This window comes from Littorina saxatilis, linkage group LG6 (genome assembly GCF_037325665.1).
Source record: "Littorina saxatilis isolate snail1 linkage group LG6, US_GU_Lsax_2.0, whole genome shotgun sequence".
Classification (NCBI taxonomy): Eukaryota; Metazoa; Mollusca; class Gastropoda; order Littorinimorpha; family Littorinidae; genus Littorina; species Littorina saxatilis.
The window spans coordinates 55996589-56019851 of record NC_090250.1 but is presented as its reverse complement, the minus strand read 5'-3'; the positions used below and the strand labels follow the sequence as shown (position 1 = coordinate 56019851).

The window sequence follows — 23263 nt, the reverse complement described above, 5'->3', positions numbered from 1 at the left end:
GATCTGCCTGGAGATGTTTGTGGCAGCCATCGCTCACTACTATTCCTTTTCCCACGTGCCCTATGCTGACGCTGCTGCCGAGCGAGGAAACTGCTGCACCACGTTCTGGTCCATGTGGGACGTCACAGATGTCCGCGACGATGTCATCGACCATGCTCGATACATTGGTATGTGAATTTCTGTGCAACATGTCATAACAGTTCAATTTAATCATCAAAATGGGAAGAAGGAGTTTTGCCCAAATCTGACAGTGATAGTGACCTATGGTTCCAAAACAATACATCGATACTGTGGATGGATCACAAAAACTTCTCACAAATTCTGTCTCGCCGCTAAAAAACAAAAGTCCGATTTCAAGCTAGAGTCTGAAGATTCTCTGGTATGATCATAACCAAGTGAAATAGACAGGTGGTCGTTATGGAAAGGTGAATTAAATAGGAAAGAATCTTGTTGGGGTTTCTTTTTGCTGGTCTTAATGGGCAGGTGATCGTTATCAAGGGGTGGTGACAGGCCAGGTGATCGTTATCAAGGGGTGGTGACAGGGCAGGTGATGGTTATCAAGGGGTGGTGACAGGGCAGGTGATGGTTATCAAGGGGTGGTGACAGGCCAGGTGATGGTTATCAAGGGGTGGTGACAGGGCAGGTGATGGTTATCAAGGGGTGGTGACAGGGCAGGTGATGGTTATCAAGGGGTGGTGACAGGGCAGGTGATGGCTATCAAGGGGTGGTGACAGGGCAGGTGATGGTTATCAAGGGGTGGTGACAGGGCAGGTGATGGTTATCAAGGGGTGGTGACAGGGCAGGTGATCGTTATCAAGGGGTGGTGACAGGGCAGGTGATGGTTATCAAGGGGAGGTGACAGGGCAGGTGATGGTTATCAAGGGGTGGTGACAGGGCAGGTGATGGTTATCAAGGGGTGGTGACAGGCCAGGTGATGGTTATCAAGGGGTGGTGACAGGCCAGGTGATGGTTATCAAGGGGTGGTGACAGGGCAGGTGATGGTTATCAAGGGGTGGTGACAGGGCAGGTGATGGTTATCAAGGGATGGTGACAGGGCAGGTGATGGTTATCAAGGAGTGGTGACAGGCCAGGTGATGGTTATCAAGGGGTGGTGACAGGGCAGGTGATGGTTATCAAGGGGTGGTGACAGGGCAGGTGATGGTTATCAAGGGGTGGTGACAGGCCAGGTGATGGTTATCAAGGGGTGGTGACAGGGCAGGTGATGGTTATCAAGGGGTGGTGACAGGCCAGGTGATGGTTATCAAGGGGTGGTGACAGGCCAGGTGATGGTTATCAAGGGGTGGTGACAGGGCAGGTGATGGTTATCAAGGGGTGGTGACAGGGCAGGTGATGGTTATCAAGGGGTGGTGACAGGGCAGGTGATGGCTATCAAGGGGTGGTGACAGGGCAGGTGATCGTTATCAAGGGGTGGTGACAGGGCAGGTGATGGTTATCAAGGGGTGGTGACAGGGCAGGTGATGGTTATCAAGGGGTGGTGACAGGCCAGGTGATGGTTATCAAGGGGTGGTGACAGGCCAGGTGATGGTTATCAAGGGGTGGTGACAGGGCAGGTGATGGTTATCAAGGGGTGGTGACAGGGCAGGTGATGGTTATCAAGGGGTGGTGACAGGCCAGGTGATGGTTATCAAGGGGTGGTGACAGGCCAGGTGATGGTTATCAAGGGGTGGTGACAGGGCAGGTGATGGTTATCAAGGGGTGGTGACAGGCCAGGTGATCGTTATCAAGGGGTGGTGACAGGGCAGGTGATGGTTATCAAGGGGTGGTGACAGGGCAGGTGATCGTTATCAAGGGGTGGTGACAGGCCAGGTGATCGTTATCAAGGGGTGGTGACAGGCCAGGTGATGGTTATCAAGGGGTGGTGACAGGGCAGGTGATGGTTATCAAGGGGTGGTGACAGGGCAGGTGATGGTTATCAAGGGGTGGTGACAGGGCAGGTGATGGTTATCAAGGGGTGGTGACAGGCCAGGTGATGGTTATCAAGGGGTGGTGACAGGCCAGGTGATGGTTATCAAGGGGTGGTGACAGGGCAGGTGATCGTTATCAAGGGGTGGTGACAGGGCAGGTGATGGTTATCAAGGGGTGGTGACAGGGCAGGTGATGGTTATCAAGGGATGGTGACAGGGCAGGTGATGGTTATCAAGGGGTGGTGACAGGGCAGGTGATCGTTATCAAGGGGTGGTGACAGGGCAGGTGATCGTTATCAAGGGGTGGTGATGGCAGGTTCAACTGTAACAAGGGAAGTAAGCGCTCTAAACGTAGACAGCAAGTGAGAGCTGGGGGACAGCAAGTGAGAGCTGGGGGATCAAAGTTAATTGTATATTTCAAAGCTCTTCAACTTATTGTCTTGGTTGCCAGGGGACAAGCAACGCTTAGCTGCAACTTATTTTTGTCCATATTTATGATGCTTACTTCCCTTTGTTCTATGAGCTGCAGCCAACACGAGAAGATTGGTGTTTTTACCAGTGGGAAAGATTTGCATTGCTGAATGCCGAAACTCCTCCCCCATGTGTTATTTATCACAGTCTATTGTTTAGTTTTTACATGTGTTATTTATCACAGTCTATTGTTTAGTTTTTACATGCCTTGAAAGTCAATACGCAAGAGTGTGGCTAAAAGTGACTTGTTCATTTAGTGCTCCTCATTGTCGTCCTGTGTGCCAGGAGACAGGTTCCCCACAGAGCTCTCTCTTTTTGCCTGGCTTACTCCCCTTCATTATTGGATCTTACAAAAAGAAATCTGAACCAGATAGACTGACTGCTGATATTGATGTTACAATGTGTACCTTGATGTCTGATATTGGCAGATGAAGAGTGAGATAAGAAGAATGGTTAATTGATCATTAGATGTTACAATGTTTACCTTGATGTCTGATATTGGCAGATGAAGAGTGAGATAAGAAGAATGGTTAATTGATCATTAGATGTTACAATGTGTACCTTGATGTCTGATATTGGCAGATGAAGAGTGAGATAAGAATGGTTAATTGATCATTAGATGTTACAATTGTGTACCTTGATGTCTGATATTGGCAGATGAAGAGCGAGATAAGAAGAATGGTTATTTGATCATTAGATGTTACAATTTTTACCTTGATGTCTGTTTCCAGGTCGCGGAGTGCAGAAGAAGCTAGGACGAGGCAAGAACAGCAACTCAACTGCCGGATCTTCAGAGCGCACTCCCCTTCTTATCTCCCAGGATTCATCTGTCGCTGTTACGCGAGACGCACACTCCATACAGAGACCCAGCACCCCTCCGGTGATGGTGGAGGAGAAACAGCACATGCCAGGCGACTATGACACGCAGAGCCTGACAGAAGCTGACTGGGAGAAGTCGACGGAAACTTTCCACGTCAAGTCCATAACACCCAGCATGAACAATTACGCTGAGTTCAGCACCAGCGTGGAAGTGAATCAAACGACAGGAGCGGCAGAGGAAAGCATTCTAGATACTGCAGCGCAAGATAATGAATCTAGCGAACAAGACTGTGATGCTACATTAACACAAGGTGCTGGTGGGGACTATCTTGCAGAGGGTAGTGAAGCTTCAGCAGTGAAATCTAAAGATGAAACCACAGAAGATCATTCGAGTGGAGATGTTGAGAGCAGGGCAGATGAAAAGTCTTCCCATTCGTCAGGAGATACGACGTTGGAAGAATCTTTGGAGAAGAGCACGACGGTTATTGCGTGATGCAAAGTGAGGTGCAGTTCAAAGAAAGTTGAGCGTAAGCCCCCCCCCCCCCTTCCCCCTCCCCCCGAACTGCTTGATCTCAGTGTAATATAGCTGTATATAGTGACAGAGATCAGTCTGTGCGTGAGTGTGTCTGTAGAATCACATTTGCTTCCAGGAGGCAAGATAGACTAAGGAGTGTGTGCTAAATTGATGAATGAGTGATGATGAGATTGTGCTAAATTGATGAATGAGTGATGATGAGATTGTGCTAAATTGATGAATGAGTGATGATGAGATTGTGCTAAATTGATGAATGAGTGATGATGAGATTGTGCTAAATTGATGAATGAGTGATGATGAGATTGTGCTAAATTGATGAATGAGTGATGATGAGATTGTGCTAAATTGATGAATGAGTAATGATGAGATTGTGCTAAATTGATGAATGAGTGATGAATGAGATTGTGCTAAATTGATGAATGAGTGATGATGAGATTGTGCTAAATTGATGAATGAGTGATGATGAGATTGTGCTAAATTGATGAATGAGTGATGATGAGATTGTGCTAAATTGTGTTCAAAGAGGATGAGGAGAGAAAGGAAAAGACTCCTCGGTGACAGTAGCTGACACACTGGGGGGGGGGGGGGGGGAAGGGTTTTCTGAAAGGCATTCATCTGACAAGAGTCACCTACATGTGTGTGTGAATGTGCGTATGTGCGTGTGTGTGTGCATGTGCGTGTGTGTGTTGAGCTTTTTGGTGTTCATATTACTTATCCTTTGAATTTATGATTGAAATATTTCGGCACTTTTCTACTTCGTTCAGTTAAACACAAGTGCACTTACATGCAAACAAATTATCATTTATCTTTATTATTAGACAAATATTTGATCTTTTAATATATTTGTTTTGCATTCTGATTGCTACTAGACACAAAACACACACAAATTCTCACAATAAAAACCAAAAACTATAATTACAAACAGACAGGTAGACACTCAGACACAAACAGACAGGTAGACACTCAGACACAAATACACATACCATATTATTGTTGTTTCAACATCACTTCAGACAGCTGTGTTCTTGTGCAATATGTTCTAGTCATGTGGCTTTTGTTGCCATTGTAACGACATGATAATTTGAGCAATTCCATCAAGTTGTAGCCTTTCACACTCCTTATTTACTGATGCAAGCTTCCACCTTTGCCTTGAATTCAAAATGTCTTTGTCATCTGCATTTTAATTTACAAATTAGAATTGGTTTCTTGTAAAAGCACCCTAAGCTGTGTATTGGTTTATGTGAGGGTTTATGTGAGGGTTTATGGGAGGGTATGTAAATTATGTCAACAGTTGTTACCTTCATTGGCATTCTTGTTTATGCAGGTTGTGTGTGTGTGTGTGTGTGTGTGTCTGTGTGTGTGTGTGTGTGTTTCTGAATATGGAAGAATTCTTTGTGTTTTTTGCCTGCTTTATGTGATTTGCAAATAGGAAATCATAAGCCCATGTCTTTCATGATGATTGAAGTTCAATCTTACCGATGTACCCAGTTCTTTTCAGCTGGCATAGGGGCAATGGTGCAAGATCCATTTGTATAGATTATGGAAATGTTGAATGATGCAGTACGGTAGCTGTTGACAGGACCATGTAACTTGTATACTGTTTGTTACCCATGGTTTTAATCAGCAAACACCAATGAATTCTGGCATGTCTGTCACAAAGAAAGCATCCATGGTTGAGTAACAGATTAGCTTTTGAGAACATTGTACCGGTTCCATAAAGTCTGAAATAGGTGCTCGTACAGTAAGCTTACAGTCAGCAAACTTACTCATGGCGCAAAAAATACTCCAAGCTAACACTGGTGATGTTATATACTGAAAAATCTTAAATTTGACTGCATGATTAACAAATTATAAGTTTAGCTTCACTGAAGGTTGGAAGAGAGGGTAAGTGTGGACAAGTTGTACAACTTCTTGAAGAAAACAAATAACACCCACACCTAATTGCCTGATAATTTGACTGATATTTCAAATGGTGCAGGACCAACATTCCGATGGGCAGTTATTGCTGAGAGTTACAGTAGCTCTAGAATGGTTGAGCAAAACCATGATGCAAGATGAATTTGAGTTTGAGCATGTATAAATGTGTTGCTACATGTCCTCACTGTATATATGTATTTAAATACAGGAGATGAATGTGTGTGCATTATGTCAAAAGACCTATAAAGATGACAAGACTACAGCCAATAGTAAACAACTGTTGTGAATGTAAACCTAGACAAGACTACAGCCAATATTAAACAAATGTTATGAATGTAAACCTAGACTGTCACATATGCACATGAATCTAATGATATCAAATAATACTTTTTCACAAATTTCTTTTACCGAATGCGATTCGTCTCCCCCCGCGGGTTAGGGGGAGTCCCATATTGGTTGGGACGAGAAATAATTTACCCGATGCTCCCCAGCATGTCGTAAGAGGCGACTAACGGATTCTGTTTCTCCTTTTACCCTTGTTAAGTGTGTCTTGTATAGAATATAGTCAATTTTTGTAAAGATTTTAGTCAAGCAGTATGTAAGAAATGTTAAGTCCTTTGTACTGGAAACTTGCATTCTCCCAGTAAGGTCATATATTGTACTACGTTGCAAGCCCCTGGAGCAAATTTTTGATTAGTGCTTTTGTGAACAAGAAACAATTGACAAGTGGCTCTATCCCATCACCCCCCTTCCCTCCGTCGCGATATAACCTTCGTGGTTGAAAACGACGTTAAACACCAAATAAAGAAAGAAAGAATGCGATTCGTCAATGTTCTGTACTATTTTGGTCGAGGTAAATTTGTATCAGTTCAAATTCATAAAATGTGCAATGGCTTTTATTTAGTATTATTGGCTTAATATTCCCTGAAATATATACTACGTACATTTACGTCAAGATGATATGTCGCAGTCCTGTCTTTTGAAGAATAAGTAGATTGTTGTTTGATTTTAAAATCATAATAAACGTAAGACTTTGCATTGTGTCTCACAAAATAAGAATGGGAGAAAATGTTCTTGTAATAATAAACATGTATTGTATTTTGAAGGCAATATGTTTTCCTTAAGAAATATTTATGTGAATACGCAAATGACCACAGCCTATACAGCCTTCAAAAACTGAGTTTATATTTAGCAACACACAGGACAAAATGTCTCTTGATTTAGCAACACACAGGACAAAATATCTCTTGATTTAGCAACACACAGGACAAAATGTCTCTTGATTTAGCAACACACAGGACAAAATGTCTCTTGATTTAAACGTTGTTTTTGTACCTGCGTGTGCCTCTTGATGTATCAAGCTCACCTGCTACTTTGCAAAATATCTTATGTCATTGATGGTATGAATGTTGATAAGTTATGGACATAATCATGAAGTTGCCATAATTGTGTGTTTTGCTGCGTACCTGTGATGAATGGACATCCTTAGGACCAGCCAAAAGTGTCCCTTTGTGGCAGGTGGCCTTTCACGACAGGTATGTTATGGTCATGATATAAATAGGCACAACAGAAGGCATCCTCTACTAGGTGTCCTCTCATTGGAGGGTCCGCACATCACAGGTACTACTGTATATATGTCCAAACCTAAAAATGTCTTATTTTAATTTTATTCTGTTTCTAATTAAATCTAGCAGATATCTTTTATTTCTTCATGCATGACAGGAAATGTTGATATCTTTTCAGTAAACATTGTTAAAAAAAAAAGGGTAAGACTTTTTCCTTGTGTGTGTGTGTGTTTTCTCGTGTACATATTTGCATACTAGAATGAATACCCGCTTCGCCGGGTAGCCGGCTTCGCCGGGAAGAAGTACTTAGAGCCGTACGCCGGCTTCGCCGGGTCCGAACAATGGACCCGCCAAGCTTAGGTCCCTCCCAGATTCGTGGAATGGGAACAGCACGAAAATGATTCAGTGGCCATAATGCCATTCCTGACCATATCGAGTCCCATCCTTGTCGACGAATGTAACCGTGTTAATCACCTTTGGAGGCGAACTCCACTCAAACAGGACTGAGCAAGTTATGGCTTCCCAAAGGAAGGCCAGTACATAAATTTACACAAAAGCCGCCAGACCACATCACAAACAGAACTGAACAATGCACAGGTGTTGCTCACATAGAGACACACACACACACACACACACACACAAACACAGAGAAGCCGTATCTATAGAGAGATAGATGACAGTGTATTTTTCGCGTGGCTATAAATTGATTCGACCTTTGCACTTTTACAGTGAGGATAATTTACGGGTCCAATTTACGTTCTGGACACTGCGTTGACCTTCTAAAAATAGTAACAGTAACAGAACGCCGGGAATATCCGAAGACGCTCCACTCACACTATAGTGCACCATACGAAGGAAGGGAGGTAAACGCTGAAAACCTGGAGAATATGAGAAGATAAGGAAGAGTTACTTATAATGGTGAAATGAACACAAAAACCAAAATCGATTCAGCGCTGCGTGCTGAGAGCACGTGTTGAAATGCTGTCAACACTGCCCATCCACACTGTAGTGCTGTCAACACTGCCCATCCACACTGTGGTGCTGTCAACACTGCCCATCCACACTGTGGTGCTGTCAACACTGCCCATCCACACTGAAGTGTAGGTAGTTCTTCTCCAGCCGCGCCCCAACCGTCACTTCCTCGCCCTTCTCCACCCTCCCCCCGCCCAGCACGAAAGCCGCCTGTTTCCAGTTCATGGCTGGATCCAGCGTGGAAGCGTTCACGCCTGGCGCCAACGTCAGGTCAAACCAGAACACCATCGCTGTGGCGCTACCGGTGTCTTGTGCAGTCAGGTGTAGCTGTTTGGACTGTGAAAACATGGAGTTCAGTCTGTCGTCACAGTCTGCGGTGCTGGCTGCTGTCGCTGTGGTAACGCCTGATGACTCGGTTGAAAATGGTGTGTTTGTCATGCATGACTGGACATCGAGACGAAAGACGTGGGTGACTTCACTGAGATTCTTGTGTGGCAGCGCGTGGACGTCCAGGTCAAGAAATGTGCGAGTCTGGGGAGAAAGCAATTTTCATTAACATTTTGTATTTGAATCATTTACAAATGTATGTGCTAACTTTTTTCTTCTCAGAAGCATGCATACAACCATTACAAAAAGGCTGCCCCTCTAACCCCATCCCACCCCCCAAACCTCTCTCATTAACTTGTTCACAGGTAAAGTACCATCAAGCAAATCAACAGACAGGGAGACAGTCCCACAGCAGTATGAAGGGTACTCGTATGCTAACCATTACTGAGTCTCTTGTGCTACTCTATGCTGATACAGATAGGGCAGGGTCGGTACGGCAGTAAGACACCATATTCAGTTTGAGAGATCCAGGAAGCATGGTGAAGGTTAGCACTTGACTTTCTCACAGTTTGAGAGATCCAGGAATCAAGGTGAAGGTTACCACTTGACTTTCTCACAGTTTGAGAGATCCAGGAATCAAGGTGAAGGTTACCACTTGACTTTCTCACAGTTTGAGAGATCCAGGAATCAAGGTGAAGGTTACCACTTGACTTTCTCACAGTTTGAGAGATCCAGGAATCAAGGTGAAGGTTACCACTTGACTTTCTCACAGTTTGAGAGATCCAGGAATCAAGGTGAAGGTTACCACTTGACTTTCTCACAGTTTGAGAGATCCAGGAATCAAGGTGAAGGTTACCACTTGACTTTCTCACATTTGTAGAGGTCTTAAAAAGGGGGCTACCCCCGTACTGCAAAACTCATCTAACATGTATGTAATATCAGCTGACTCACTCTGTAGGGGTTGATGTGAGGCGCTATGTTAAACCCCAGCGTGTTGTCATCACTGGTCACACAGCTCATAGCCAGCAACTGCGGCGACTCTATGAGAACTGCGTACACATCCACCGCCTGTGGAACCACTACTGCTTCTGTACTCAAGACTGGCCTGAAACAGCGTCAATGTCATCAACCAGTCATCTTGCCAGACATTTTCACAAACAATATTTCCTTAAAAGTACATCTACTTCCCATGAAACCGCCACTGCTTCTGTACTGAAGACACACCTGAAACAGATCAACGTTATTAACCGGTTACTAACCAGTGCTTGCTCCAGCCATTATTCCCAGTTACTATTTCTTTACAAGTACAACTTCTGGCTGTCGCAAAAAGCGGTCAAACAAAGTTAAAAATAGTGTAATAAGAAAGATACAATGACACACAATCGTTAATGGCATTCTATTTTCGAACAGTTACATTACCTCAAAGCTTTCAGCTCATCCAACAGGCCAGCCCGCAAGGTTCCCGTCGTATCGACCACGTCCATCCACACCAGGTGGAGCTGCAGTCCCTCGCTCACACTCGCCACCACCTCCCCCACACTCCCCTCCCACCAGTTCCACTGCCTCCCCCCCACCCTGTTGCACTGCCAGACGGCCTCAGTCAGGTTCTCCACCTCGCGTTTCTCGCTGGGACCCACGTAGCACACATCGGCTATCGTGAAGTCAAGTTGCAGAGCCAGGAGGCTGACCAGTGGAAACCCGTTAGAAACGTGTATCATCCGTCCCGGAGATTTCATGTACATGCTTGCCCACTGCATGGCAGAAATGCAGAGCGAGTTGTACTTGTGGTCGTTGAGGCGGCGTATCTCTTCACGGTCAAGGTGGAATGTCTTTGGGTGTGGAGTGATCTTGATACAGGGGTCAGTTTTGTTTTGTAAATCATCACTCCTGGGTGCATGTGCAGCAGAGTTGTGAACGTCTCTTGTGGCTGGACGCTTTTTGTCATCATCTGTAAAGCAGGTTGTATGATTGATTTCCATGCACGAGTCCCTCAGTTGTTTTGGTGTGTGTTGTGTGTGTTGTGTGTGTTGTGTGTGTTGTGTGTGTTGTGCCTCAGTAACACACTTGGGTTGATTGTCCACACCACTCTCTGTCACCAGAACACCATTCTGCTGAAAACTGTCACCACTGTCTCCAAGCTCCGCCCCATTCTCTATTGTCTTCATTCTCAACGCTGACACACAGTTGATGTTTTGCTCACTACACAAAGCTCCACAATCACTATGGTCACTTTTAACAGGTGACTTCTCTGTCAAAGCAACACAATCCTCTTTTCGCACTGCTGAGGAATGTTGAGGGTCTTCTAGTTCTCCGGAACAGTGTTTTGGATGCTGCTCGTTGCGGCTTGACGCACAGCTGTCAGAACTGTCGGCTGTTTCTAGCAGGGGGGTGGAAATGTGGCAAGACTTGAGAAAATAGCCGAGTGGGACTATCTCGTCAAGTTCAAGGTGAAGACGCCCTTCGTTCACTTCACATCTGACCTTCAGCTGGTCACCGGAGTTCACTGTTGGTGACGCTTGGAAAACTGCAGGAAAATAGAAAGAAAAACAACTAAAATCAATCAGCCATTTCAATAAAATCAAAAGTTGAAATGAAATCAACTTACAATGAAGAACGCCTGTTTTGCCTGAAGTGACGGGAAAGGAAAACAAGACACAGACACACACACAAAAAACAACTCAAGAAATCAATCACCTCAAGAAATCAATCACCTCAAGAAATCAATCAACTCAAGAAATCAATCAACTCAAGAAATCAATCACCTCAAGAAATCAATCACCTCAAGAAATCAATCACCTCAAGAAATCAATCACCTCAAGAAATCAATCACCTCAAGAAATCAATCAACTCAAGAAATCAATCACCTCAAGAAATCAATCAACTCAAGAAATCAATCACCTCAAGAAATCAATCACCTCAAGAAATCAATCACTTCAAGAAATCAATAACCTCAAGAAATCAATCACCTCAAGAAATCAATCACCTCAAGAAATCAATCACCTCAAGAAATCAATCAACTCAAGAAATCAATCACCTCAAGAAATCAATCAACTCAAGAAATCAATCACCTCAAGAAATCAATCACCTCAAGAAATCAATCACTTCAAGAAATCAATAACCTCAAGAAATCAATCACCTCAAGAAATCAATCACCTCAAGAAATCAATCACCTCAAGAAATCAATCACCTCAAGAAATCAATCAATCACCTCAAGAAATCAATCACCTCAAGAAATCAATCACCTCAAGAAATCAATCACCTCAAGAAATCAATCACCTCAAGAAATCAATCACCTCAAGAAATCAATCAACTCAAGAAATCAATCACCTCAAGAAATCAATCACCTCAAGAAATCAATCAACTCAAGAAATCAATCAACTCAAGAAATCAATCAATCACCTCAATCAATCAATCACCTCAAGAAATCAATCAACTCAAGAAATCAATCACCTCAAGAAATCAATCACCTCAAGAAATCAATCACCTCAAGAAATCAATCACCTCAAGAAATCAATCAATCACCTCAAGAAATCAATCACCTCAAGAAATCAATCAACTCAAGAAATCAATCAACTCAAGAAATCAATCAACTCAAGAAATCAATCAATCAACTCAAGAAATCAATCAACTCAAGAAATCAATCACCTCAAGAAATCAATCAATCACCTCAAGAAATCAATCACCTCAAGAAATCAATCACCTCAAGAAATCAATCACCTCAAGAAATCAATCACCTCAAGAAATCAATCACCTCAAGAAATCAATCACCTCAAGAAATCAATCAACTCAAGAAATCAATCAACTCAAGAAATCAATCAATCACCTCAAGAAATCAATCACCTCAAGAAATCAATCAACTCAAGAAATCAATCAATCACCTCAAGAAATCAATCACCTCAAGAAATCAATCAACTCAAGAAATCAATCAACTCAAGAAATCAATCAACTCAAGAAATCAATCAATCAACTCAAGAAATCAATCAACTCAAGAAATCAATCACCTCAAGAAATCAATCAATCACCTCAAGAAATCAATCACCTCAAGAAATCAATCAACTCAAGAAATCAATCAACTCAAGAAATCAATCACCTCAAGAAATCAATCAATCACCTCAAGAAATCAATCACCTCAAGAAATCAATCACCTCAAGAAATCAATCACCTCAAGAAATCAATCACCTCAAGAAATCAATCACCTCAAGAAATCAATCAATCACCTCAAGAAATCAATCACCTCAAGAAATCAATCACCTCAAGAAATCAATCACCTCAAGAAATCAATCACCTCAAGAAATCAATCAACTCAAGAAATCAATCACCTCAAGAAATCAATCACCTCAAGAAATCAATCACCTCAAGAAATCAATCACCTCAAGAAATCAATCAACTCAAGAAATCAATCAACTCAAGAAATCAATCAACTCAAGAAATCAATCACCTCAAGAAATCAATCAACTCAAGAAATCAATCACCTCAAGAAATCAATCAATCACCTCAAGAAATCAATCAACTCAAGAAATCAATCAACTCAAGAAATCAATCAACTCAAGAAATCAATCACCTCAAGAAATCAATCAACTCAAGAAATCAATCACCTCAAGAAATCAATCAACTCAAGAAATCAATCACCTCAAGAAATCAATCACCTCAAGAAATCAATCACCTCAAGAAATCAATCAACTCAAGAAATCAATCAACTCAAGAAATCAATCACCTCAAGAAATCAATCACCTCAAGAAATCAATCACCTCAAGAAATCAATCAACTCAGCAACACCAAATCTACCCATACACCGTCAATCAACATGAGGGAACAACTTCGATACAGCAGACTTCCACTATTTTGCCATTGGTATGGTCCTAAACAGTCGAACGCAGTATACACATTTTACAATATGTCGGGAGTTCCTGTTCCGCACTCAATATTTGGGGTGAGTGTGTGTGTGTTTCTGGATGCTAGTATTTTGACCATCTCTGACATGTGCTAAATCAGTTCAAAGTCTCACATGTGAACAAAAGCCACAACTGTGACCCTGCCTGTAACTTCCAGCCCGCAACCAAGCAAACTTTGGTGCATTTTAACAGTTCGCAGCAATACTTTCGCTCAAAGCACCACATTTTGCATATCTGCAGAAGAATTCTCTCCCCTAGCTAACGGGAAAACCCACTGTTCCTTTAAAAATAATAATAATGATAATGCATGATATTTATAAAGCGCGTGTATCCAGGCATTAAACCGTGCTCAAAGCGCTGTACAATCATTGGGGGAAAAAACAATAAACATAACATTATTTACAGTGCAATTACACACAATTTACCCGCTTTCCTCTTGTTGTCAAGCTGCCTGGTCACAACAGGAAAGATGGCTTGCTCCCAGCAACACGTTTCACTGGGGGCCGTGCTGACCTTCACCCCCTCACACAGGTCAAGGTCAAACCATACCGCCAGAGCATCCACTGCACCTGGTGCGTAAATGTCCAACACAAATGTGTCTGTATAGCTGGACAGTTTCTCTAAGGCCTGAAAGACACAACAACAATGTTCAGTTACTGTCATCGCTCTTCAGCACAATCAAAGTTACTGACCCCTAACCCCCCCCCCCCCCACAAATTAGAATGAATACAGTATGTTTAACAAATTGTAATTTGTCAACATAGGTGGGGTAGAAAGTGTTAAAGTAAAGGCTCACATTAAATAAACTCGTCACAGCATACGCTATTCTGAGGCATACAGTTCACTTACATCAGGATCAATTAGGCCAAACAAAAATATATGTTGGTTTAGGGTAACATGACCAAAATAAATAGGGTTGGTAGGTCGGCTTTTTCAAAATTTTAATTTAAATTTTTAGTCTCGGTAAGGTTTGCAAAATGTGGGGGGAATTTTTTTAGAAATGAAAAAAAAGTTTTAGGGTCGGCGGAAAAAAAATGGGGTCGGTCGAGTTACCCTAAACCAACATGTATTTTTGTTTGGCCTTACAGGAGAAAAATTGTAAAAGCCAAAATATATTCACTTTTCAGAAAACACACACACACACACACTGCTTGTCACACACACACCGCCACACCTGTGGATGATTGTCACACACACACCGCCACACCTGTGGATGTCACACACACACCGCCACACCTGTGGATGATTGTGACACACACACCGCCACACCTGTGGATGATTGTGACACACACACCGCCACACCTGTGGATGTCACACACACACCGCCACACCTGTGGATGATTGAAATCCACCGCCACCAGGCTGTGCACTGGGGAGAGAAAGGTGTAGCTGTTCCTGATGCAGTAGAGATCCTCCGTGGTGTAGGGTTCCTCCTCTGCTGCCCCCGTCTGGCACACAACGCTCACACCCCTCATGTCCACCAAAGGTACGTTTGATGGCTGCACACTAAAAACAAAACAAACAATAAAATAAAACACAAGAAGGGCAAAGCCCATACGACTCACATGCTTGACCTAAACCTAGCAATGACATCATACACTAAGAACTGCTTCACACATTTTTCCTACCAAAATACATGTGACATTGACCCAAGGTCAAGGTCATCCAAGGTCATGCAACACAAAGCTGTTAATTCAAGACATAGGAAGTACAATGGTGCTTATTGGCTCTTTCTACCATGAGATATGGTCACTTTTAGTGGTTCACTACCTTATTTTGGTCACATTTCATAAGGGTCAAAGTGACCTTGACCTTGATCATATGTGACCAAATGTGTCTCATGATGAAAGCATAACATGTGCCCCACATAATTTTTAAGTTTGAAACAGTTATCTTCCATAGTTCAGGGTCAAGGTCACTTCAAAATATGTATACAATCCAACTTTGAAGAGCTCCTGTGACCTTGACCTTGAAGCAAGGTAAACCAAACTGGTATCAAAAGATGGGGCTTACTTTGCCCTATATATCATATATAGGTGAGGTATTCAATCTCAAAAACTTCAGAGAAAATGTGAAAAATGTGAAAAATAGCTGTTTTTTAGGCAACATTTATGGCCCCTGCGACCTTGACCTTGAAGCAAGGTCAAGATGCTATGTATGTTTTTTGGGGCCTTGTCATCATACACCATCTTGCCAAATTTGGTACTGATAGACTGAATAGTGTCCAAGAAATATCCAACGTTAAAGTTTTCCGGACGGACGGACGGACGGACGACTCGGGTGAGTACATAGACTCACTTTTGCTTCGCATGTGAGTCAAAAATGGAAAAAGCCTAAAAAACAGCACACACACAAACACAGGCATGTACACACGCACACATGTACGCACTCACTCACACACACAAAGGCTGACATACTAGTGATTGTTTTATTTTGTCAATGAGGAATCGTTCCGATAATTAACTGCGAAGTCTAGGCTACATGCCGTCCACATCACTACTAAAATTGTACAGTGTTACATGCGATGAAAGTACACCCTTGGGACCAGTCTTAATGGCGGGGTAAAAACGGTCATACACGTAAAATTCCACTCGTGCAAAAAACACGAGTGTACGTGGGAGTTTCAGCCCACGAACGCAGAAGAAGAAGAAGAAGGGACCAGTTAAAAGTGTCCTGATATTGCAGGTGGCCTGTTATTACAGGTATATTTTGGTCAAGATACTATAGCACTGTGTCAAAACTAACGCGATAGTCGGACAGAGTTGCGCCCCTGGAACGGCAGGTAGTTCCGCTTTGTGTTTGCAAAATGGAACTGCATGACAATCCGCCCTTCAACTTCTTTATCCGCGTAGTTAGAACAGCAGACAATCCGCCCTTCAACTTCTTTATCCGCGTAGTTAGAACTGCATGACAATCCGCCCTTTAACTTCTTTATCCGCGTAGTTAGAACTGCATGACAATCCGCCCTTTAACTTCTTTATCCGCGTAGTTAGAACAGCAGACAATCCGCCCTTTAACTTCTTTATCCGCATAGTTAGAACAGCAGACAATCCGCCCTTTAACTTCTTTATCCGCGTAGTTAGAACAGCAGACAATCCGCCCTTTAACTTCTTTATCCGCGTAGTTAGAACAGCAGACAATCCGCCCTTTAACTTCTTTATCCGCGTAGTTAGAACAGCAGACAATCCGCCCTTCAACTTCTTTATCCGCGTAGTTAGAACAGCAGACAATCCGCCCTTTAACTTCTTTATCCGCGTTGTTAGAACAGCAGACAATCCGCCCTTCAACTTCTTTATCCGCGTAGTTAGAACAGCAGACAATCCGCCCTTCAACTTCTTTATCCAAGTAGTTAGAACAGCAGACACAATCCGCCCTTTAACTTCTTTATCCGCGTAGTTAGATCAGCAGACAATCCGCCCTTTAACTTCTTTATCCGCGTAGTTAGAACAGCAGACAATCCGCCCTTCAACTTCTTTATCCGCGTAGTTAGAACAGCAGACAATCCGCCCTTCAACTTCTTTATCCGCGTAGTTAGAACAGCAGACAATCCGCCCTTCAACTTCTTTATTCGCGTAGTTAGAACAGCAGACAATCCGCCCTTCAACTTCTTTATCCGCGTAGTTAGAACAGCAGACAATCCGCCCTTCAACTTCTTTATCCGCGTAGTTAGAACAGCAGACAATCCGCCCTTTAACTTCTTTATCCGCGTAGTTAGAACAGCAGACAATCCGCCCTTCAACTTCTTTATCCGCGTAGTTAGAACAGCAGACAATCCGCCCTTTAACTTCTTTATCCGCGTAGTTAGAACAGCAGACAATCCGCCCTTTAACTTCTTTATTCGCGTAGTTAGAACAGCAGACAATCCGCCCTTTAACTTCTTTATCCGCGTAGTTAGAACAGCAGACAATCCGCCCTTTAACTTCTTTATCCGCGTAGTTAGAACAGCAGACAATCCGCACTTTAACTTCTTTATCCGCGTAGTTAGAACAGCAGACAATCCGCCCTTTAACTTCTTTATCCGCGTAGTTAGAACAGCATGACAATCCGCCCTTTAACTTCTTTATCCGCGTAGTTAGAACTGCATGACAATCCGCCCTTTAACTTCTTTATCCGCGTAGTTAGAACAGCAGACACAGTAACGTTTCCCTCCACCACTAATGCTGATGGGGTCTATGTCGACCAAAAGAGTGGGATTCCCTGTAGGTGGAGTTCCTGTAGGGGGATTACCTGTATACAAGAAATCCCACAGGGTCTAGTTCCAGTAGTGTTTCGCTGATATCGCTGAAAGTCACGTGATGCTTAGCGACATCGATAGAATTTGATGTTTTTCGATCTTTAGTGATAATTCTTAGAAATTCGAGTATGGTTTGCAAGTTTTATTGACAAACTCCCCTCTACAGGAACTCCACCTACAGGGAATCCCACTCTTTTGGTCGACATAGACCCCATCAGCACCACTAATCTTCTCTCGTTCAACCATTTTGGACGTAAACAAAACAACCGGAACTACCCGCCGACAGCGCCGTGGGCTATGGCAGGGACGGACAACTCTTATCACTTTCGTTTTGAGACAATGCTATACAAGGGGGCTCCAGAAAGTGTCCTTTACTTGGAGGTGTCCACCCATCAGAGGGGCCTCACATCACAGGTACCACTGTACAACATGTTTGAGTGTGTGATCCAGTTACTTGGTAGACTCAACAAGGTGATTCATCTCTTTTTTGTCAGACTTTTCTCACACATATAGAAAGGCAAGCACACACAGAAAAAAACGGAAAAAAAAAGCCCAAGGAAGGTCCATACCAGTTTTCTTTCCTTATTTCTGGACACTGAACGGCACAGACGTAGAGCTGGGCCGCCCCTGGAATCACGCGCCCTCTCTGAAAACAACAACCAGCACCATGCTTGGTTTACATTGCAACTTTCACACAGATTGTAACTGTGTGTTGTTTGGTTTACATTGCAACTTTCACACAGATTGTAACTGTGTGTTGTTTGGTTTACATTGCAGACTCTTCCTTTTCAGACCCCCGATTTAAGCCCGCCCCTCTCCCGCCCAATTCTTTTAAGACCTTGGTTTTTTTCACAGCGTCTGTAAATTTGCCTCCAATTTACCATTGCCTCCTTTTATGACCTGATTTTCTCAAACCTTTGGAGGTGTTTTATAAGTTTAAATGCAATTTTGCATTGCATTCCCATTCCACCACAAACACATTTTGTGGACGAGAAAATAGAGCTCTCGGTGTTTTACCACTCACAGCCACTAATACATGTACAAACCTTTTCTCCGCTGTCCTTGAGGAGGTGTGACCAGGCGTGTGTGAGCGTGGACAGACAGTGCTCGCCAAAGAGAGCCGCGTCAAAGATCTCCGTCACCACCAGATCCACCCTGCCGTACAAAAGACAGCAGTGTTAGGCCGCAAATAAATGCAAAAAGAAATAGACTGCCAATATTCCAACGTTCCAATGTTCCGACATTCGGAATCAATTCCTTGCATTTCTACTTTGTCTCTGTCTTACTTGTCTTCTGAACAAGCTTCTGGACAATTTGTCAGATACGTTTATTTTCTGTATTACAAGTGTTCGTCTGTCTGTCCACCGGGTCAAAGATCAGTGACTGAATGTTTTGATTTGTCACAATTAAATGTTCCCATATCATACCTTGCTTGTTTTTTTATCAACAAAAATAAATGAAAGAGATACATGACTCAATTAACAACAAAATCTGAAACAGACTCACAGCTAGCGTTCCAAAATCAAGAATAAAAAACACACCAAGAAAATTTGCTTTTTGATACATAACTCCAATATTTCCTACTTGAATAACAGCATGTCTTGTAAAACACAGAGATTTGATTGCTTGTTAGTCTTTAGCCTTCTAATGTTGTCTGTCCGTGAACTCAGTCATTTTGTGTGTGTAGAAAGATATAACATGTATTACCCCTACTCCAAACATTGAACACAATAATGTCAGTGTTCAAAACCTCCGCTCATAAAATGACATCAATCATCCTTCTGTCAGTGACCTGATGGTAATATCAATGTTTACCAACAAAATGCACTGCAATCCTTAGGCAAGTGTTTCAATGCCGGAAGCCAGAATTCCAACAATTTGATGAGCAATCTGACATGCAGTTTACTGGAAGAAAATGAAGCCTGAAAAAAGGAGAAATAACAATCTTCTCATGGCATTGGTGACTGTGAAAATGTCCACATACCATTACCACATGCACCGACCCAAGCCTTACTTTTCTGGAAGATGGTCTGGTATTCTTAGACTGCCTGACTGCTCTGCAAAGATGCAACGCTGCAACTCGGAAAGTGACTGCTGACGATTGGCGTCCATAACGGCAGAACAGACGTCGATCATAACCGTTGAAGCATCACACATGGCAACCTGCTTTGCTCCGCCCTTTTCTGCAAACAAACTGGAAGACATGATAACATTGGTGTGACAAAACCACTTGAACCATTCCTATTTGGAAAGTTAAAGAGAAGATTAGTTTTCTATGAAACATTTCTTGAAACTGAAAAATAAAATCACCAAAACAACAGGACTCATGTATTCTTTCCATTGCTTGTATACTTCTACAGCATACCTGTATGCTCAATAGACAAGGTGCACGCCAGCTACTAGTACTAGCTCAGGATGTATGTCCTGACTCTGCTAACAGTATGTACCCACATGTTGAGAAAAAGAGAAATAAGGCCAACAAAAAAAAGTTGTATGTTTCTGGTCACCCGACCCTACCTAGTTTTTTCCCGCCGACACTAGACTTTTTTTTATTGCATTTGTAAAAAAAAAAGCAAAAAAAAGGCGCCAAAACGAAAGTAACAGACGGCAGATGACACAAGGGGGATAACCCCGCATCCATTTTGTCTCATTTGTTTTGTAATGTGTTGTCTTTCTCTTTGTACAGTAAGTCCAGTCTCTTTGCGTCACTGTATAGTTATTTTCTACCCTGACCAACAACAAAAACAAAAACAAATCCCTACCTACCTACCCTATTTTTTGTAGCCATGTTACCAGAAACATACAACTTTTCTTTTGGTGCCTAATCATGTGTCTGTATCTCTACTCATCTGCTCAAGTGTAAATGTACATACTTATTCTCCCCCGCCTCCACCCATCTCTCTCTCTCTCTCTCTCTCTCTCTCTCTCTCTCTCTCTCTCTCTCTCTCTCTCTCTCTCTCTCTCTCTCTCTCTCTCTCTCTCTCTCTCTCTCTCTCTCTCTCTCTCTCTCTCTCTCTCTCTCTCTCTCTCTCACACACACACACACATGTAAAAATTAGAACAGTAAATGAATACCTTAACAAACCAGTGCCACAACCAATATCCAGAACAGAGGTTATGTGGTGTGTGTGAATGGTGTGAATGATAGCGTCATGGTAACATTGGTTTCGCTGCACATCATTCAGCATCTTGTAGTGCCAGCGTTCAACTGCTGCATACGACACACGTTCCCAGGTTTCTTGGACACAAATACTTTCTGGAAATGACTGTTCTGCCTCTTTCGTGAGCCTCACAGCTGTGGGGACTTTCTTTAATCTGCAAGGTAAAGCATCCAAAATGAGTACACCTGATTGTATCTACTTGGTTCACAGAAATGCTTAATTGGAGTGCTCATCAGCCATGTGAACTAGCTGGAACTTGGTTCACAGAAATGCTTAATTGGAGTGCTCATCAGCCATGTGAACTAGCTGGAACTTGGTTCACAGAAATGCTTAATTGGAGTGCTCATCAGCCATGTGAACTAGCTGGAACTTGGTTCACAGAAATGCTTAATTGGAGTGCTCATCAGCCATATCCCATGTGAACTAGCTGGAACAGATAGATGATTGTGCATAAGGATGTACACGTGTGTGTGTGTGTGTGTGTGTGTGTGTGGGTGGAGAGAGCGACAATGACAATTCTTTATTTTACGAGGGTAACAGAATAAGCATAGGTATACCTTTTTGCATACGAGAGAGAGAGAGAGAGAGAGAGAGCTAGAGAGAGAGAGAGAGAGAGAGAGAGAGAGAGAGAGAGAGAGAGAGAGAGAGAGAGAGAGAGCTAGAGAGAGAGAGAGAGAGAGAGCTAGAGAGAGAGAGAGAGAGAGAGAGAGAGAGAGAGAGCTAGAGAGCGACTACGAGAGAGAGAGGCAGAGAGAGCGAGAGAGACTCAGAGAGAGATGCCTATATGTATGTGTGTATGTGAGTGTTTGCGGGAATTTCAGAATAAAATGAACGCACTGCAAAAAGCTTTGACAATCCACCTAACCCAACTGAAGGTCTGAAGCATACAATTTGAAAACATTACTCTCTCCTCAATCTGAATAAAAAGAGATGGGTTAAACACATTTGAATCTATTGATGCCATATATACAATCTTATTTTCTAACAGTACCTGAGAGCCTGTTCACCCAAGGCGCACATGAGACCCTCGGAGAAACTGCACACTGCAGCCGCTTTGATGAAAGCTGTTGTGGCAATGTCATCTCGTCCCATACAATGCAACAATTCAGTCCACTGTCGCAAGCAAAGGACACACTCGTCGTAGATTTTATGTACAAGGCCATGGTTCACTTTGATGGCTAGCAGGTAATGGTCAAACGCCACTTCATAATCACCCAAAGCGAAGTTCTGTCTGGCTTCTTTCAAGACATACGCACAAAATTTTGCGGGCGCAGCCATGTTGTTTACAAGAGTGATTTCCCTTGGACCAAAAGAGGCCACTGTCACTGATAGATCATCCGTGACACAGGCACATGAAATTCACGACGAATGCATACTTAATAATTAATAAAAATGTAAGCGAGCCAACCGAACGGAAAGAGATATTTTAAGTTCTGAAAAGCAAGAATTCGTTCATAATTAATGATGAGATAACGACAAATGCTAAACGTTTTGCAAAGCGATCGTGGATTTTGACTTTTACAATTTTGAATGGATTGTTGCAAGATTTAATCTTTCTTGTTCTGGATTTAGGAACGTTGGCAATTGATCTATGTCGGAGTATCACACAAAAAGTGTGCCAAAAGCTACATCGTTTTCATTTGATGTTCTCAGAAAAATTGTAAAAAGCATTTCTTGTTTTTGTGTGTGTTTGTTTGGGGAAAGGGGGGTCCTGATGTGGCCTATTATGGTCCGCTGGACCCGAAAAGCAACAGCTAACTAACTAAATTGGGAAAAGGAAACACTCCAGCACTAAGGGGGAACAATTAGTTGGCAAAACTCAGCGACTTTAAAAGTCATCATGGCCGCCGCCGGAGAGCAAATATTTATCAGAGTGTCAGGCCGAGAGGAAATAAGGGGGAGGAGATAACAATTAAAGGAACAATCAGTTGATCATATCCTGTAACACAATACCACCAACGGTCAGGGAGACACAATCGCGGCTGGCAAAGGGAGACAAAGGAAGTTGTCAGACGACAACGGCGCCCTACTGGCAAGCGGAAGTGACGATCGATAGAAACGGAAATGGCGGATAGGATAGCAGTGAAGCGCCCCCGTGTGGCGATTTCATCCTCTAATTGCCTGATGGCCACCTCGCTGCTACACTTTCCCTTTTGTCCTCATTCGCTCTGGGGATCTTTCTCCTGCTTAGCTTCTCTGTCATTCTTTCCTTCTTTCTTTCCTCATTCGCTCCTTATTTCTGGGGATCTTTCTCCTGCTTCTTTGTCATTCTTTCCTTCTTCTCTCTTTCCTCATTCGCTCCTTATTTCTGGGGATCTGTCTCCTGCTTCCTTGTCATTCTTTCCTTCTCTCTTTCCTCTTATGCTCCTGCACTTCGCTTCATCCCATAATTGTGAGAATGTTTTCATCGCCAACGGAGTGCAATTCCTTCTCCTTCTTCCACTA

At 42.9% G+C, this 23263-nt stretch overlaps 2 protein-coding genes across 3 annotated transcripts in view; one reads left to right on the top strand and one right to left on the bottom strand.

Annotated features, from left to right (window-relative positions):
• The window catches only part of LOC138969563 (transmembrane protein 184C-like), a 23111-nt gene extending 16408 nt beyond the window's left edge, over positions 1-6703 (top strand). For both annotated transcript variants that reach the window (XM_070342402.1, XM_070342403.1), the window contains exons 8-9: positions 1-167; positions 3128-6703. The exon at positions 1-167 is cut by the window's left edge and continues 8 nt beyond it. In XM_070342402.1, coding sequence (XP_070198503.1) covers positions 1-167; positions 3128-3708 — 748 coding nt within the window. In that variant the 3' untranslated portion in view covers positions 3709-6703. The remainder of the gene's footprint in view (positions 168-3127) is intronic.
• Positions 6704-7101: 398 nt separating this feature from the next.
• LOC138969558 (protein arginine N-methyltransferase 9-like) lies at positions 7102-22091 on the bottom strand. Its single transcript, XM_070342390.1, has 10 exons — positions 21810-22091; positions 20733-20972; positions 19672-19851; positions 18704-18812; positions 18227-18303; positions 14755-14929; positions 13849-14050; positions 9951-11055; positions 9483-9636; positions 7102-8735 (listed from the first exon to the last, which is right to left on the bottom strand). Exons 1-10 carry the CDS (start codon positions 21908-21910, stop codon positions 8307-8309), a joined length of 2772 nt encoding a protein of 923 aa, XP_070198491.1. The 5' UTR covers positions 21911-22091; the 3' UTR covers positions 7102-8306.
• Positions 22092-23263: the final 1172 nt, after the last annotated feature.